Source organism: Vombatus ursinus, unplaced genomic scaffold (genome assembly GCF_900497805.2).
Source record: "Vombatus ursinus unplaced genomic scaffold, bare-nosed wombat genome assembly UNPS02007284.1, whole genome shotgun sequence".
NCBI classification, from domain to species: Eukaryota; Metazoa; Chordata; class Mammalia; order Diprotodontia; family Vombatidae; genus Vombatus; species Vombatus ursinus.
Genome location: NW_020947062.1, coordinates 472,964 through 491,127, shown reverse-complemented (window position 1 = coordinate 491,127; position 18,164 = coordinate 472,964). Strand labels below are relative to the sequence as shown.

The 18,164-nt window shown below is 39.4% G+C and overlaps 1 protein-coding gene across 3 annotated transcripts in view; it reads left to right on the top strand.

Moving 5' to 3' along the window:
* Nucleotides 1-283: 283 nt before the first annotated feature.
* ATG2B (autophagy related 2B) overlaps nucleotides 284-18,164 on the top strand; it is a 147,488-nt gene continuing 129,607 nt past the window's right edge. For 2 of the 3 annotated variants that reach the window (XM_027849045.1, XM_027849044.1), the window contains exon 1: nucleotides 285-536. In XM_027849045.1, coding sequence (XP_027704846.1) covers nucleotides 375-536 — 162 coding nt within the window. In that variant the 5' untranslated portion in view covers nucleotides 285-374. Of the gene's footprint in view, nucleotides 537-18,164 lie in introns of all 3 variants that reach the window. The other variant, XM_027849046.1, reaches the window with a different exon arrangement.

The window sequence follows — 18,164 nt, the reverse complement described above, 5'->3', positions numbered from 1 at the left end:
TTTAGCCTTCCGACGTCCCGGCCCTCGGCTCGCTGTCTCGGCCTCTCCCTCTGGTCGGCAGCCGCGGCCGTTGTCGGGCGCCCGGGGTGAGGGGCCCTCCCTCAGCCTCCGCGAGGCCGGGGCCTAGAGCAGCTGGCGGGTAGCACGCCGCGTCGGGCCATGGGGACGCCGGCCGGCCCCTGAGCTAGGGGAGACGCCAGAGGGGGCCGGGCCGAGGGGAAGGAAGAAGGGGACTCGTGCTCGCGAGGTCGAGACCCTGACGCTGCGCCGCCTCTGTGTCCTCTCTTCCTCGCCCCCCGCCGGCACGATTCTGGAGCCCGACGGTTGTTGAGCCCCCGAGGCCGTAGCCTCCAGCAGCCAGCCCAGGAGCCAGTATGCCGTGGCCCTTTTCGGAGTCCATCAAGAAAAGGGCCTGCAGGTACCTGCTGCAGAGGTACCTGGGCCACTTCCTGCAGGAGAAGCTGAGCTTAGAACAGCTCAGCCTGGATCTCTACCAAGGGACTGGATCCCTTTGGCAAGTCCCCTTGGACAAATGGGTAAGAGCCACCGCGAGCTGAGGTGTGACATGGGTCTCCAGTGACCTGTTAGGAAATCTTACCCTCTTCCTCTCTTTCCCTCACCCTCAAAGGCAGAAATTGGTACGGTTAAAAAGGAGTCAGTTGGATAATTTGCAGGCCCCTTTCTTGAATCTGTTTTTCCCTTGTCTGACCTGGAATTATATATATATTCTGTTTCCTTCATATTGTAATGTATTCTACACGATAGGAACGGTACTTAAGTAAGAATTTGGGGGATTAATATTGGTAAAATATAGGATTTAGACATTTTGTATTGTTGGATACAAGGTATCATAGAAATAGGATGAAAGATGATCAATTTTCCTTACTTTGTGAGTAGGCTAATATTATAGACAGCCAAAAACTTTTTATTTACCAAAAGCTAACTTGACAGATGTTCTTGGCTGTTAACAGAATCCTCAACTAGAATTTCTTTTACTGTGATTATTTTTTACAAAACTTGATTATTACTTTTTAGGCCACCAGAGTTAACAAGTTGTGTGGATAATATTAGAGCTCTTTTTTAAGGATAGACCATAAAAATGGATGTTGCAGTTTTGGGGCATATTTCAAGTTGGCATTTAAAAGCTTTAGTTTGATTTACAGTATGTAATGCTTCATATATATTTTAACATTAAGTCACCGTGTACTTAGGATCATAAAATCATTTGTTGTTACTCAATGGTGTCCGACTCTTAGTGACTCAGTATGGGGTTTTCTTGGCAGTTTGCTTCTCACAGGGATTAAGGCAAACAGAGGTTTAAATGTGAGTATCTGAGGCTGGATTTGAACTCAAGTCTTCTTGACACCAAGCCCCCTGCTGTATCCATCGAGCCACCTAGCTGCCTTGTAGGATCATGTGAGGATGTATGCTTTTTAACTTTAAATTCAATCTTTGGCTTGTCACAAAAGAATAGAATAACCCTCCCTCCCACCCTACCCCTCACCTCCATTTATTACACAAGTTTACGATCTGAAGAAATTTTGGTTCATTGTTTTATAGTTTTTGTAACTGAAAAGCATTTTGGAATTTATTTTATTTAGAAAACATCCTGGATAAAATTGAACTCATCGAGAGTAGTTATATGTTGCCTGTCTTCACTGTTTTATATTTCTATTCCCTGACAATTTTTCTATCCTCAGTCTGAAGACCATTTTTGGGAAGAGAACAGAGAAACAAAATAAAAACTGAGAAGCTTCACTTTTTCCATTGTCATTCATTATCTCATTTGCCCTTATGAATGGACTTACCTTTTTTTTCTCTATCTTTTTCTTACCCCCAATATAGCTAAAAACATGCCATTACCCCATTGTTTTTATTAGAGCCAACAAGGTATAGTGGTATGGTGCTGGACTTGGAATCAGGAACATTTGGATTCAAATTCTGCTTCTGATACTAACCTTTGGCAAGTTAGTCCACTCAGAGTGTTTCCTTATCTGTAAAAAAAAAAGTGTTGTTGCGAGTTTCAAATGAGATGTTATGTAAAGAATTTAAAAAACTTTGGTGTTATATATAAATTTCAGGTCTGATTTTTTTTTTTGAGGGGGATAATGAAGGGACAGAATTGGAAGCTAAAAAAAGTATTTTAAGTAATCAGTTTTAGTATGGTTCTTCCTTTCTCTTTCTCTAACTCAAATTATAATATCTTTTCACTTCTTATTTCTACATTACTTCCTTTGTAAATATATAATATCTCCTTTTAAGTAGTGATGTGATACAGGTATCTAGTGACCAGTTAGACTATTTTCATTTCTTAAAATGCTTTACCTATGCTATGTCACCTCAACTCATTGTTAGAAACAGGCCAAGGACAGATCTCTGGGGCACTCTTCTAGTGACCTTCTAATTCTCCCAAGTTTTAAAGCCCTTTCCTATCTAAATTGCTTGGTATTTTTTTTTTGTACTGTACATACTTATTATAGATGTATTTGTTGTATTTTCTAATAGAGTGTAAGCTTCTTTTTAGAATGTCTGCTCTTGAGAACAGGGTCACTTTCATTTTTGTTTTTCTACCTCCAGCATCTAGCACATCACCATCAATACAGTAAGTAGGCATTTAATGAATACTTGTTGATTGAGCCACTAATGGCTACTCCTTGGGTCTAGTCTTCATTTACTTCAAAATCTATCTGATTGTACTCACATATAATTCATCTCTCTCCATCTTATTCATAAGCATAGTTTGCTTGTTCAATGTCTATACCACTCCACTTAGCTACCAGTCTAGTGTTTTGGCTGGATTTTTTGTTTTGGAACTCAGATTTCATCATTGTGGAGGTAGTATAAGTGTGAAGTCTCCCTCTGTTAATGCAGATTGGCAGGTATCACTTACAGTCTTAATTGCCTGAGGCCTTGAAAGGTTAAATGACTTACCTGTGATCACATAGCTACATATCAGTCAGGACTTGGAGCCAAATCTTTCTAACTCCAAGACTTTCACTATGCATACTATTCCATGTTGCCACTAACTATCCTCTCAAAAAAGGAAATGAGATGAATCTAGAATGATTGGTTCTTGGTGAAGCTATGCTGGCTATTAGGGATTACTGCTTCCCTAGGTGGTCACTAACCGTTTTCTTAACAGCGTGCTGTAGAATTTTGCCACAAAATTAGCCATATTCATAGCTCTATGAAAATTGGTGCCTTTGAATTCTCCATTAGTTTTCAAACAACATGGACATGGACAATGGTTTAACACTTATATCTGCTAATTCTTTTAGTACTCTTAAGACAGAGGTTCTCAAACTTTTTTCTCTTCAGTGCACAATATTCTTTGCTGTGAGGAATTGTGGAGAATTAGGAGACTTGCGAATGAACAGGCAAATCAAAGTATAACTGCCATGTAGTTCCCAGAAGACTCAGGAATGAATATGGAATTGTGATTCCAAGTGTAGGTTCTGTATAAATCATAGCATAAAAGCAAAACTCAGCACAAAATTGCTTTAAGAGGTAGTTTTTCTGTGCTTGGTTACTTGAATGCATTGAGAGTAGTTATATGTTACCTGTCTTCACTGTTTTATACTTCTATTCCCTGTTGATTTTTCTGTCCTTCTCAGTCCAAAGACCATTCTTGGGAGGAGAACAGAGAAGCAAAATAAGAGCTGAAAAACTTCACTCTTTCCATTGTCATTAATTATCACATTTGCCCTTATGAATGGACTTATCCTTCTCCCCCCTATCTTTTTCTTACCCCAATATAGCTAAAAACATGCTGTTACCCAGTTCTTTTTATTAGAGACAGCAAGATATAGTTGTGTGGTGCTGGACTTGGAATCAGAAACATTTAGATTCAAATTCTGCTTCTGATACTAACCTTTGGCAAGTTAGTCCACTCAGAGTTTGTGTCTTTATCTGTAAAAAAAAATTGTTGTTGTGAGTTTCAAATGAGATATTTTGTAAAGAATTTAGAAAACTTTGGTGATCTATATAAATTTCAGTTATCATCATCATCCTCCTCCTCTATTTCCTCCTCCTCTTCCTTGTTATCTCTATCAGTAGCCTCCTTTCTTTTCTTTATGTTAGGAAACTAAAATGGTTCTTACAGGACTGTGTAAGGAGTTATATATTTCAGTCATAAGTCCCTTCTCACTCTTAATGACATCTTTGAAGTCAGATTTACCTCTTTGCATTAGGATATCTAGTTTATCCTGTTTATTAAGTCTTATTTGTGTGTTTGTGTGTGTGTTTAATGGACATATGAGATTGGGGGTCTAATAGCTGCATTTCTTCCTGGATCTTGTCTCTTTTGAATTAGTAGTACCCTTCTGCTTTTCTTTCTCCTTAATTGTACGTATTGTTCTCAGTGATATTCCAAGAATCTCATAACCTTTTGTGGGACGTTTAAAAGATGGGTAGGAATTCAGTCATTGGAAAGGAATAAGGAGCACATTCTAGGCGTAAAGATTGGAAGGCATAGAGCAATTATGTGGGATTGAGAATAATATAGTTTGGCTAGAGCTATATGGAGTGGAATAATATAACTCAAGACTGAAAAGATAGGGGAGTGCAATATTGTGAATGGTTTCATATGTGAATTGAATGAGTTTGAACTTTGGCAGTAAGATAATAGATTAGAACCTAGGTGTTCTTATTTATAGTATGCCTATCTTTCTACTATACCATTTTTATATTTATTTATAAAGTATTTATGAAGGTGTCCTTAATATCTTCCAATTTAATTCAATATTCATAGTAAAGAGGTATTAAATATTTTAAAAGCTTATTACTTGAGATTGTCATTTAGCTGAATGTGTCAAGGTTCTTTGAGGATACTCAAGATAAAGTATATAATCAATCAACATTTATTAAACTCCTGCTCAGTGCCAGGCACTGTGCTAAGTGCTGGGGATACAAAAAGAGACAGAAGAGGTCCTGCCCTCAGGGAGCTTACAATCTATTGGAGGAGACCCGAATGCAAATATATACAAAGCAAGCTATATAAAAGATTGATAGGAAATAATTAAAAGAGGGAATGCTCTGGAATTAAGAAGAATTGGGGTAAGCTTCCTGTAGAAGTTGGGATTTCAGTTGGGACTTAAAGAAAGCCAGGGAGGTCAGTAGTTGGAGAGGAGCAAGGAGAGCATTCCAGGCCTAGGGGAGAGCCAGAGAAAATGGAACCAAGAGATGGATTGTCTTGTTTGTGGAACATCCAGGAGGCCATCGTCACTGAATTTAAGAGTATGTATTGGGGAGTAAGATGTAAGAAGTCAGGAAAGGTAGGGGGGTGCTAGGTTATAAAGGCCTTTGATTGTCAAACAGGCATTTTGTATTTGTTCCTGGAGGTAATGAGAAGCCACTGGAGTTTATTGAGTAGGAGAATGACATGATTGGAATCACTTTGGTGGCTGAATGGATTGGGATAGGGAGAGACTTTGAGGTAGGCAGAACCACCAGCAAACTATTGCAGTAATCTAGGCATGAGGTGATGAGGGACTGCACTAGAGTAGTGACAGTGATATAGTTTGGGGTGCCAGGAACCCCAAAATGCAAGGGTACAGGGTGCGTCTGCCTCAAAAGAATTCAACCACTCAAGTCTTCTTTCAGTCAGAGTAGTAAGGTTTTATTATAACACCAGTTAGGCAGGTGAGATTCCTAAGAATCTTAAAAATTTAATGGGGGTAAGATTGGTACTTTTATACAGAAAAAGACTGTGGGAATAACTGGGGTATCAAGTAAGCTAATTAAGTAATCAGAGTGGGCTGAGGTGGGCCAGATGTCTTGGGCAGAGGCACCAGTGAGCTGGGCTACTGAAATGTATGGGAAAATTCAGGGACTGGGTTGCTTTCAAAGACATGGTCTTTTCCTTTTAGGGGTTCAGATCCCATCGCCATTAACAGTGTCAAAGGAGAGAAAGGGACGTATTTGAGAAATGTTGCAAAGGCAAATTGTTGTGGTTGTGTGTGTGGTTTGTCTTTTGTTCTTGAAGAGGACCATGTCACCAGGAAGATGATGCCATGACTTGCAAATGAATTGGATTACAGTGAGGAAAGGCTGTGCACAGTTACCAGCCCCACATTTCCTCCAGAGCCATCTGGGTCTAGTGGCCAGATATAGATCATGACAACTGGGAGATGGCTCAGGATGCAGTGGTAGACCTTGGCCTTTTTAAGCTAAGGTCTTTTTAAGTTCTTACTGCCTCAGGCAATGCTCATTTATTGATTAAGGCTGTTTAAGAAGTGAGCCAAGGGATGACCCCTTTAATTAATTTATTTTTTTTGTGGTAATTTTTTATTTATTTTTTTGTTTTCGACATTTACTTCCACAAGAGTTTGAGTTCCATATTTTTACCCCATCTCACCCCTTCCCCCCAGATGGCATGCATTCTAAATACCCCTTCCCCTAGTCTGCTTTCCCTTCTGTCTCTCCCCCTGTTCTCATATCCCCTTCCCCTTCAGTTTTCTGTAGGGCAGGATGGATTTCTGAACCCCATTTCCTGTATTTCTTATTTCCCAGTTGCATGTGAAAACTTTTTTAAACATGTGTTTTTAAAACTTCGGGTTCCAAATTTTCTCCCTTCTTTCCTCCCCACCCACCCTCATTGAAAAGGCAAGCAACTCAATATAGGTTATACCTGTGCAGTTATGCAAGACTCTTCCATAGTAGACAGGCCATGAAAAACTAACTCAATTTCCCTTAATCCTATCCTCCCCCCCATTTATTCTATTCTTTCATTTGACCCTGTCCCTCCTCAGAAGTATTTGCTTCTGATTACTCCCTTTCCCAGTCTTCCCTCCTCTCTAACATTCCCCTACTCTCTTGTCCCCTTCCCCCCCTATTTTCCTGTAAGGTAAGACAGATTTCCACACCAAATTGAGTGTGTATGTTATTCACTCCTTAAGTCAGATCCTATGAGAATAAGATTCCCTCATTCCCTCTCACCTTCCCCCTTTTCCCCTCCATTGTAAGAGCCTTTTCTTTTCTTTTCTTTTTTCTTTGTAGGGTAATTGACCCCATTCTACCTCTCCCTTTCTCCTCCTAGTATAGTCCTCTCTCACCCCTTAATTTTATTCTCCAGATATGACCCCTTCATTTTCAACTCACCCTGTGCCCTCCATCTATCTGTATCTATATATATATGTACATACAATTTTTTCCCCTCCAACTACCCTAATACTGACAAAGTTCTCATGAGCTACAAATATCATCTTTCCATGCAGGAATGTAAACAGTTCAACCTTAATAAGTCTCTTATGATTTCTCTTTCCTGTTTACCTCTTCAGGTTCCACTTGAGTCTTGTATTTGAAAGTTAAATTTTCTATTCAGCTCTGGTCTTTTCATCAAGAATGCTTGAAAGTCCTCTATTTCACTGAATGACCATTTTTTCCCCTGAAGGATTATACTCAGTTTTGCTGGGTAGGTGATTCTTGGTTGTAATCCTATCTCCTTTGCCCTCTGAAATATTATATTCCATGCCCTGCAATCCCTTAATGTAGAAGCTGCTAAATCTTGTGTTATCCTGATTGTGTTTCCACAATACTTGAATTATTTCTTTCTGGCTGCTTGTAATATTTTCTCCTTGACCTGGGAACTCTGGAATTTGGCTACAATATTCCTAGGAGTTTTCCTTTAGGGATCTCTTTTAGGAGGAGATCGGTGGGTTCTTTTCAATTTCTATTTTGCCCTCTGGTTCTAAAATATCAGGACAGTTTTCCTTGATCATTTCTTGAAAGATGATGTCTAGGCTCTTTTTTTGATCATAGCTTTCAGATAGTCCAACAATTTTTAAATTCTCTCTCCTGGATCTATTTTCCAGGTCAGTTGTTTTTCCAGTGAGATATTTCACATTGTTTTCTAATTTTTCATTCTTTTGGATTTGTTTTACAGTGTCTTGATTTCTCATAAAGTCACTAGCTTCTAATTGCTCTATTCTAATTTTTAAGGAAGTATTTTCTTCAGTAATCTTTTGAACTTCCTTTTCCATTTGGCCAGTTTTGCTTTTTAGGGCATTCTTCTCCTCATTGGCTTTTTGGACCTCTTTTGCCATTTGGGTTAGGCTATTTTTTAAGGTGTTATTTTCTTCAGTATTTTTTGGGTCTCCTTTAGCAAGCTGTTGACTTGTTTTTTATGATTTTCTTGCATCACTCTCATTTCTCTTCCCAGTTTTTCCTCTACTTCTTTTACTTGCTTCTCAAAATCCCTTTTGAGCTCTTCCAAGGCCTGGGACTGACTCATATTTTTCTTGGAGGCTTTGAATGTAGGAGCTTTAGCTTTGTTGTCTTCTTCTGGTTATATGTTTTGATCTTCTTTGTCACCAAAGTAAGATAATATAGTCTGACTCTTTTTGCGCTCTTACTCATGATCCTAACCAATTACTTGAGTTTTAAACTCTTTGTTAAGGTAAAAATCTGCTTCCAATGTGAAGAGTGTACTGTCCCAAGCTTTGGAGGTTTGTACAGCTGTTTTCAGAGGTATTTCTAGGGACCTGTAAATTTTCAGTTCTTCCAAGGTAGTATGATAAGGGTCGAGGTGTTTCTTCTCCACAGCCACAACAAGCTTCACCACACCAGCGTTCCTCCTCGCCCCAGGATTGCCCTGCAGAACTGTGACCCAGATCCAAGCTCCGGTAAAGCAGGGGATTCCTGCCTCAGCACTGACAAAGAGATCCTTGTAATCCCCCTCTGATCAGTCACTTGATTCCCCCTCAGTCAGTGGGCCAGAAGCTCAGGAAAAAGTCGCTGCCCCAGGCCACGCTCCAGACTTGCGGCTGACCTAGCTCCTCTTTCACCACAGTCAGACTTTTCCCACTGACCTTCCACGTTGTCTTTGGCGTTCCTGGGTTGAGAAGTCTGGAAACTGCTACAGCAGCCTGCGATTCAGTCCTCTGAGGTCTGCTCCAGGGTCTCTGTGGCCTGCACACCCGCGCCGCACTGCGCTCCTCTCCCAGCCTGGCACGATATACCTTTCTGATCAACCATCCAGGTTGTCTTGGGCTGGAAATTTGTTTCACTCTATCTTTTTGTGGGTTGTGCTGCTTTAGAATTTGTTTAGAGCCATTTTTTTTAGGTATTTGGAGGGCTTTGGGAGAGAGCTCAAGACAGTCACTGCTTTCCCTCTGCCATCTTGGCTCTGCCCCCTGACCCCTTTACTTTAAAAAAAAAAAAATCACGCCAGGAGGGGAGACCTTTAGGGTTGTTTCTGGCCAAAAGAGAAACAATAGTATGAGTATTTATAGTAATAGTATTTATTTACTTTCATTCTGAGCCATCAGGGCCCAAAACATAATCATTAAGTGGTGCTTAGGCAGGGACCTGTTGTTGGCCCATCAATGAGAGCTAGAGCAAATTGGGTTTCAGTCATGGTCTTTAAGAATGAAACCTAGCCAGTAAACCCCAAGATATCAAGGTAGTCTTCAACCTTCAAAATTTACTTTCCTTTGGGCAGAGTACCCTCAGGTAAGGGCATGACACCCCATGTAGGGAGAGGAGAGGACTGTAATAGGGAAGGTAGGTTGCGGGGGTAAGATTTAGGGAGAAAAATGAGTTCTGTTAGTTTAAGATGTCTATTGGACATCCAGTTTGGAATTTCTGAAAAGGCGGTTTGAGATTCGAGATTGGAACAGGAAAGGTAGATTTGAGAATCATTAGCACAGAGATGACAATTAAATCATGGTTGCTGATCAGATCACCAAGTGAAGTAGTATAGAGGGAAAAGAGAAGAGGGCCTAGGACAGAACCTTGAGGAACACCTACAAGTAAAAGAGAGGAGAATCCAGCAAAGGAGACTGAAGTGGTCAGATAGAAGGAAAACCAGGAGAGAATGTTGTCCTGAAAACTTAGAAAAAAGAGAGGAGAGTGATCAGCAGTCTCAAAAACTGTAGAGAAGTCAAGGAGAATGAAGATTGAGAAAAGGCCATTGGGTTTGGCAACTAAGAGATCATTAGTAAGTTTGGAGAGAGGAGTTTTTTTTTTCTTTTTCTTTTTTAGAGAGAGGAGTTTTGGTAGAATAATAAAGTCAGAAACTAGAAGAATTGTAAGGCATTAAGAAGAAAGTGGGAGGAGATAAAGTGGAGGTCCCTATCATAGACAGCCTTTTTGAGGAATTTAGCTACAAAGGGCAGAAGAGATATAGGATGATAATTAGCTGGGGTGGAAAGATCAAGTGAGAGTTTTTTCAGGATAGAGGAAACATGAGCATTATTGTAGGCAATAGGAAATGAGCCAGTGGAGAGGGAGATATTGAAAATAAGTGAAGGGGTGGGGAAGGACATAGGGGACAGTTTGTTGGAGGAGAAAGGATGGCATGGGATCACATGAATAAATAAAGGAATTAGCTTTGGTAACTAGTAAGGCCACTTCATCACTTGAGAAAGAGGTGAAGGAGGAGAAAGTGACGGAAGGCACCTGAGTCATAGGAGATGAGGAAGAGAAGAGAAGAGGGAGTTCATGGTGAATAGCTTCAATTTTTTCTGTAAAATAGGGGGCAAGGATCTCAACTGAGAGAGTATGGGTAGGGGAAGCCATAGGAGGTTTGAGGAGGAATGAAAAAGGTTTGGAAGAGCCACTGTGGAGAGTGGGATAGTGAGTTGATAAGGGAGGTTTAGTAGGATTGCCTAGCAGCAGTGAGGACCCAGTTAGGAAGTCATTGGAAATCACTGAGAAAACAATTTCAGTAGAGTGGTGAGAATGAAACCTTCTTTTATAAAGAGCAAAGAGGGAGTGGGGAGATACTGTGAAGACATTTTTTTTCCCAATAAGTTTTGCAGTTATAGAGGATATAGTAGAGAAATTCTATGGAGTACTTTCTAAGATGCTGCAAGTTATATCAATGTATAATACTTTGATATTTGATGATGTCAGTGCAGAGGTGGGCAAAAAAGAGGACAATGAAAAATATATTGGAAAATATGGTTCAAGATTAAGAAATGAGAGAAACCAAAACCTTTTAAACTCTAAAGAACCTTCATACTTCTTGCAAAAGAGATTAAGGAAGGGAGTAGCAGGAAGAAGTACAGCTAGCTATACTCCACAACTCTTCCAAATAGATCTAGAAAATGATCAGACCTAGTCCTGATCATGAAATACAAGAAATAACCACAGTGAGTCATTTTTCCATCTCTGGTCTGTAAAGGGAGATAGACATCTTCAACTCCTTACTCTTTCTCATGCCCCATATCCAATGTGCTGCCAAGACCTATTGATTTTATCTTGGTAACATTTCTCATATACTCCCCCTTATCTCCTCTGGCTCTGCCAACTCTCTGGTGTAGACCTTCATCACCTCATGCCTGAAATAACCTGTGCTACTGCAGTAGCCTGCTGGTGGTGGGTTGCCTGCTACAATTCTTTCCTCACTCTATGACACTTTCTACTCAAAGATCATGATCTTCCTAAAGTGCAAGTCTGACCATGTTATATCCCTCTATCTCCTTCATAAACTTCAGTAGTTTCCTATCACCTTCAGGATAAAATATGAAGTACTCTGGCATTCAAACTCCTTTATAACCTGCTTTTCCCTCCCCCCATCCCCCCAACTTTCCAGGCATCTTACATCTTATCTCTCTCCTCTGTGGTCCGCTCTCCCTCCCTTCCCCTTTTGTGATCCGGTGGCACTGACCTCTTTCCTGTTTCTCACACAATATGCATTCTCTCCTGACTTCTTAGCATTTTTTTTTCCCACAGGCTGCTCCCCATGCCTCCCATCATCTCTGCTTCCTGGCTTCCCTGGATTCCTTCAAGTCCCAGCTGAAATCCCATCTACAGGAAACCTTTTCCAATCTTTTTTAGTTCTAGTTCCTAGATCCTCCTTATTTCCTTCCATCTGTTGATTATCCCTGAGATAATTGGTTGCATATTGTCTTCCCTATGAACTCCTTGAGAGACTGGCACATAGTAACTGCTTAATAAATGTTTATTGGCCAACAGAGAAGTCTTCATACCTTGTGTAATGGGTCAAGCAAGGAACAACTGCATGAATGAGTATTCTGAAGCCTGTAATGGAATAACTAGGGTATAAATCCCAGATTAAAAGGTAATCTTCAGTTCTACCACTTTGAATGTGCAGAGCTTTCTAGCTGATTAATAGTGGCTGAATCTAGTGTCAGTCTACTGGAATTCCAGGTACAAGCACACAGGGGTGTTGCTTAGGCTCAAACTCAGGTCAGGAACTTGTAGGGCTTAGGTTAGGTGATCAGAAATCAGACTTTGCTCTGGATCAGACAGAAACCTGAAAGTTTGTAGGTCCCCAACCTCAGCTCTCTCTGAGATCCTGGAATAGCTTGACTCCAGGAAAACAGCAGTAGGACTTCCTGTCCAGAAGTACATATAATCTGGCCCTAATATTAGGTCCAAAGTGAGGAAGATTAGAAGAATGAGAAAACAAAAAAATAGTCCTACCATAATAAGCTAGTATTTAGACATAAATGCTCAAGACGCAATCCAGAAGAACAAAATGACTCCAAAATAACTACAAGCAAAGCTTAAAAGAAAAACACAGGTTGGGTACAAGTTCAACTAGAATTCCTGAAAGAGCTGAAGCAAGAGTTGAAAAAAGTTAAAAATATTTGATAAATGAAATGAGAGTGTCAGAGTAAAAGATTAAAAAAGAAAGAGATCACACTCTATACTAAGATATGCTCAAAATAGTACATGATTTAGGCAAAAAGGGTGATATAATAAGCAAATTAGTAGAACATGGAAGAAACTACCTCTCAGATTTATGGATTGGGGAAGACTCCATGGCCAGGTAAGATGTAGAGAGGTTCAAAGGAGATAAAATAGATAATTTTTTATTAAATAAAATTAAAAAAACAAAACCAGTGTTACTAAAAGAAAAAAAACTGGGAAAAAATTTTTCAAATTTCTCTGATAAAGGCTTCATTTTTGAAATATAGAGAATTGAGCCAGATTTATAAAAATTGGAGCAATTTGCCAATTGATAAATGTTCAAAGGATATGAATAGGCATTTTTCAAAGCAACAAATCAAAATTATCAAAAGTCATGAAAAATTGCTCTAAATCACTAATTAAACAAATATAAATTGAAACAATACTGAGGTACCTTCTCATACCCATCAGATTGGCTAAGATGACTGAAAAGAAAAATGACAAATGCTGGAGGGGATGTACTTTTTTATTTTTATTTTTTTTTGGTGAGGCAATTGGGGTTAAGTGACTTGCCCAAGGTCACACAGCTAGAACGTGTCAAGTGTTTGGTTTGAGGCCGGATTTGAACTCAGGTCCTTCTGACTTCAGGGCCAGTGCTCTACCCACTGCGCCACCTAGCTGCCCCAGGGGATGTGCTTTTGCTAGAGCTATCATCTAATCCAGCCATTCTGGAGAGCAATTTGGAACTATACCCAAAAATCTATGAAACTTTGCATATTTTTTGACCTAGCAATACTACTAGTAGGCTTATATGCCTCAAAGAGATGAAAAGAAAAAGACCCATGTGCACAAAAATATTTGGTGGCAAACGATTAGAAACTGAGGGAATGTCCATCAAGTGAGGAATGGCTGAACAAGTTATGGTATATGAATGTGATGGAATACTATTGTTCTATAAAAAATTATGAAAGAGAATCGTTTCGGAAAAACTTGGGAAGACTTATATGAATTAATGCAGACTGAAGTAAGCACAACCAGGAGAACCATTTACACAGTAACAGCAATGTTGTAAAATTAATCAACTGTAAAAGACTTAGTAACTGATCAATAAAATAATCTACTATAATTCCAAAGGCCTCATGATAAAAAATACTAACCACCTCCAGATAGAAAACTGATGGACTCAGAGTGCAGATAAAAACACATTTTTATTCCTTTCTTCCTTTTCTCATTCCTTTCTTTTTCCATCCCTTCCTCCCTTCCTTTTTCACTTCCTCCTTTCCTCCCTCATATGGAAATATGGTTTGCATGACTTCCTAGGTAAACGTCTATTGTATTTCTTGCCTTTTCAGTGTGTTGTGGCTGGCAGTTAGGTGGTACAGTGGATAGAGTGATTGGCCTGGAGTCAGGAAGACTCATCTTCCTGAGTTCAAATTTGGCCTCAGAGCACTTAATAGCTATGTGACACTGAGAGATCACTTAACCCTGTTAGCCTTAGTTTCCTCATCTCTAAAATGAGCTAGAGAAGGAAATGGCAAATTGACTCCACTATCTTTGCCAAGAAAACTCCAAAAGGGGTCACGAAGAGTCAGACATTGAAATGACTGAACAACAATGTATTGGGAAGAGGGTGGAAGAAGGGAGAGAATTTGGAAATGAAAGTAAGAATAAAATCGAATAAAAAAAATACCCCCCCCCCAAAATTGATAAATATGGAAGAAAGAATTGGAAAGGGAATTGAAAGCTTGGCACAAGAGATTCACAGCTTTGTCCTAGCAACAAGCTCCCCGAAAATTAGAATGGACTAAATAAAAGTCAGTGACTCCATGAGATAAAATATATATGTATATAATAATGTCAAAAGGCTGAAAGTTATAATACAAAACAACTGACCTGGAAAGCAGATCAAGGAGAGAGAATTTAATTGAATACTTGGAAATTGAATACTTGGAAAAAACAAACAAGCAAACCTGAACACTGTATTTCAAGATAACTGGCCAGATCTGTTAGAGCCAAAGGGTAAAGAGAAGATAGAAACAATCCACTGTTCACCTCCTGAAAGGAACCCCAAAAGAAAATGACACTCCCAGAAATATCGTAGTCAAAATCCAGAATTCCCATCTCAAAGAAAAAAAAATGTGCAAGCATCTAGAAAGAAACAACTTATATACAAGGAACTGCAGTCAAGATCACACAAAACCTGGCAACTTCTGCTAAAAATGAGAGATCATGGAACATAGAACTTCAGAACACAAAAAATATAGGTTTATAACCAAGAATAATTTACCTTGCAAAGCTGAGTGTAATCCCGTGGGGGGAAATGGTCCTTTAACAGAACAGAGTACGTTCAAGCATTTATGATGAAAAGACCTGAGCTGGAGTCTAGAGAAAGGTAAAGGTATTTGAGCAATTCGAAGGAGCCGTATGATGATACAGTGCTAATATTTTAGAGGGGGAGAAGAAATCTCTTCAGAACCTTAGGATGTCTTCAAAAGATTTGAGGGAGTTAAATAAAAAGAGGTCCTGGTAGGGAAGGGGGAAAGAATTACTTCTGCTCTGAGTGTTTTCATAGGGGAAAAAGAAGAGAGGGCAAAAGGAGGACTAGTATAAAAAGGAAGAAGAAAGAGCTGGGGCTTACTGTTCCATAGTTAGGGTGCAATAAGATTATGTACAAATATGGCAGAATGTGTAAGGAAGGGATGGGGAACCTGTGGCCTTGAGGTCACACGTGGCCCTCTAGGTCCTCAAGATGAACTTAAGGTACCAAGTCACACATTTTCTAAACATGACTCCTTGTGGATTCATTCTGTTTGACTAGGCTTATTTTTTTATAAGGATTTTTTCCCCCCTTTTAGTAAATTGGTGGGGGGAGCAGTATTAAGGGAGAGTAGGATTAGTAGTAGTGATGAGGGCTGGTGAAATATTTTTTAAATGCACAAAGTTCGAAAGTAAGCATAAGCAAAGCAGTTTTGAAATACATGGGTAGAATTTACTCTATGCTTAAAAAAAAGCAAGCAGTGTGATTTAGAAATTCATGTTTTTATGTAGAATCCTCTTACTGTGTCCATTGTATATGGAAATGCTCTTTTTTGTGTGTTAAGTTCAGAATTAAAACAAAATTCAATGGTTGAATAAACAGGGTTCAACACATTATGAAAGAGGAATTATGCTGGAGAGGTGTTATAAAATATGTCGTCAGAGAAATGTGTAAGTAGAAAAAAAGGATGATCTGGACTTGTATGAGAGTGAGGGATAACTGACATGCATCTTGCATGCTCTGTTGATAACCGTGCCACGTCAGGGAGGCTAGAGGAAGACCCCCAGCACAGTGAATGTTTGATACCTGCATGTTCACCACTGGATATAAATATGTGTAGGATAGGCAAGTATGAATCAGGTTGCAATTATCATCATAGGAAGGACTATTCATCTTTATGAGATTATAGATCCATTGTAATTTTGGACTATTGGGATGAAGGGGAGGAGACAGATGGGACAATAGCTGGAAGGGGTAGAATGGTTAAATTATCCATTTCTCCTTTAGATTCCAATATATATTAGGGGAATTTGATCTTTTTTTAGTTAAAATTATACCAGGTCATCTTGCCTCTAACTTGCATAATCATTACAATTTAGACTTATTGTTTCATTTTGCAAATCTGTTAGTTTGTACTCTAGCAACTTGTTTTAAGCTTAAAGCACAGGTCCTTTTAACTAGCTAAATTTTGGAAATTTGGCAGTAATGAAGAAGATGTAAAGCTTAGGATTATAAGAGTATAAATTTAAGTTGGAAGGAACTTTAGAAGCGATGTAACCCAGCCATCATTTTAAACATTAGAAAAACCGAAGCTCAGAGATAAAAGATGACTTTGCCCAGATCACTAAGCAACAGAGTTAGTATTTGAACCCAAGCCCTCTAACTTAAAATCCTGCACTCATTCCAGTGTATCATTCTGATTCCCATGGAGGGTGTAGAGAGAGAATCTTGGTATGTTTGAGAGCTGAACTAGAGAACTGGCTTCTGGGAAGTCAGGCATTCTCTATGTCCTTTTTTTTTGGGGGGGGATAGGCAGTGGAGTTAAGTGACTTGCCCAGGGTCATACAGCTAGTAAGTGGGTTTTTTTTTTTTTTCATATCTGAAGGTGGATTTGAACTCAGGTCCTCTTGAATCCAGGGCCGATGTTCTATCCACTGCGCCACCTAGCTGCCCCTTCTGTGTCTTTTTTGATAGCATGTAGCTGATGCCCAAGTATCAATCAACAAGCATTTATAAAGCATCTACCTTATAGGGTTGTTGTGAAGATCAAATGAGAGAATGTTTACAAAAAAATGCTTCCCACAGTGCCTGGCACATAGAATAAGCTATATCAATGCATATTCCCTTTTTTTCCCCTAATAAGCGCCTATTAGGGCCCAGACACTCTGCACTGAGAATATAAAAATAAAAATGAAAAAGTCCCCTTCCTCAAGGAGCTTGCATTCTCTTGGACAAGACAACATGTGTGTATATATATATATATACAGAATATGTACAAAGTGATTTTGGAGGGAATTAGGAGCCATGGGATCTGGAAAGACTTCATATGTTGATGTTGGTGCCTGAACTGAATTTTGAAGGAAAAAGGGATCTAACTGGTACATTCTAGTCATGGAAGAGTGCATTCTAGACATGGGAGACTGCCAGTGTAAAAATCTGACATAGCACATTGTGTTTGAGGAGTACTAAGAAAGCCAGTCTGTCAGCAGTGCTAAAAGACTTTGGAAAGGTAGACCAGGGCCAGGTTTTATTGGGCTTTAAAAACCAAACAGAGAAATTTGTATTTGATTCTAAAGACAGTCACAAGTGTTTGGAGTTTATTGATTGAGGAAGTGACATGGTCAGGCCTGTATTTCAGAAAAACTACTAGTAGCTTTGTGGAAAATGGATAGTAGTGAGGTTAGATTTGAAGCAGGAAAACCAATTAGGAAGTTGTTGCAGTAGACCAAGTGAAAGATGATTGGGGCCTAACTTCAGATGGTGGCTTGTGAGTAGAGAGATGAGGCCATGTGAGAGATAGGGAAGTAGAAGTGACAAGATTTGGAAAGTGATTAAATATGGGGGGTGAGGGATAGTGAGGAGTAAAGGATAATGCCATGATTACCAGTTTGGATGACTAGAAAGGATGGTGATACTCTTGATGACAGTAGGGGAGTTTAGAAGAAGAGTTGGTTTGGGGGAGAGAGATGAATTCTTTCGTGTATTGTGTTGGATTTGAGATATCCAGTAAGCAGTTGCATACTGGGAGGAGAGCCAAGGTGGAACAGTGTTATAAAGACTTAGACGAGAGAGAGTAACATGGAGGAGAGGGTGGTCAACAGTGTTAAGTGTTTCAACAGAAGTTTAGAAAGATGAGGTTGAGAAAAGTTAGTTTTGACAATTGAGATTTTTGGTAACTAACTAGAGCAGTTTCAGTTGAATAATGAGATTGGAAGCTAGATTGCAAAAGAGTTGAGAAGTGAATGAAAAGAGAGGAAGTGACAGACAAGAGTGTATACAATTTTTTCTAGGAGTTTGGCTAAAAAAA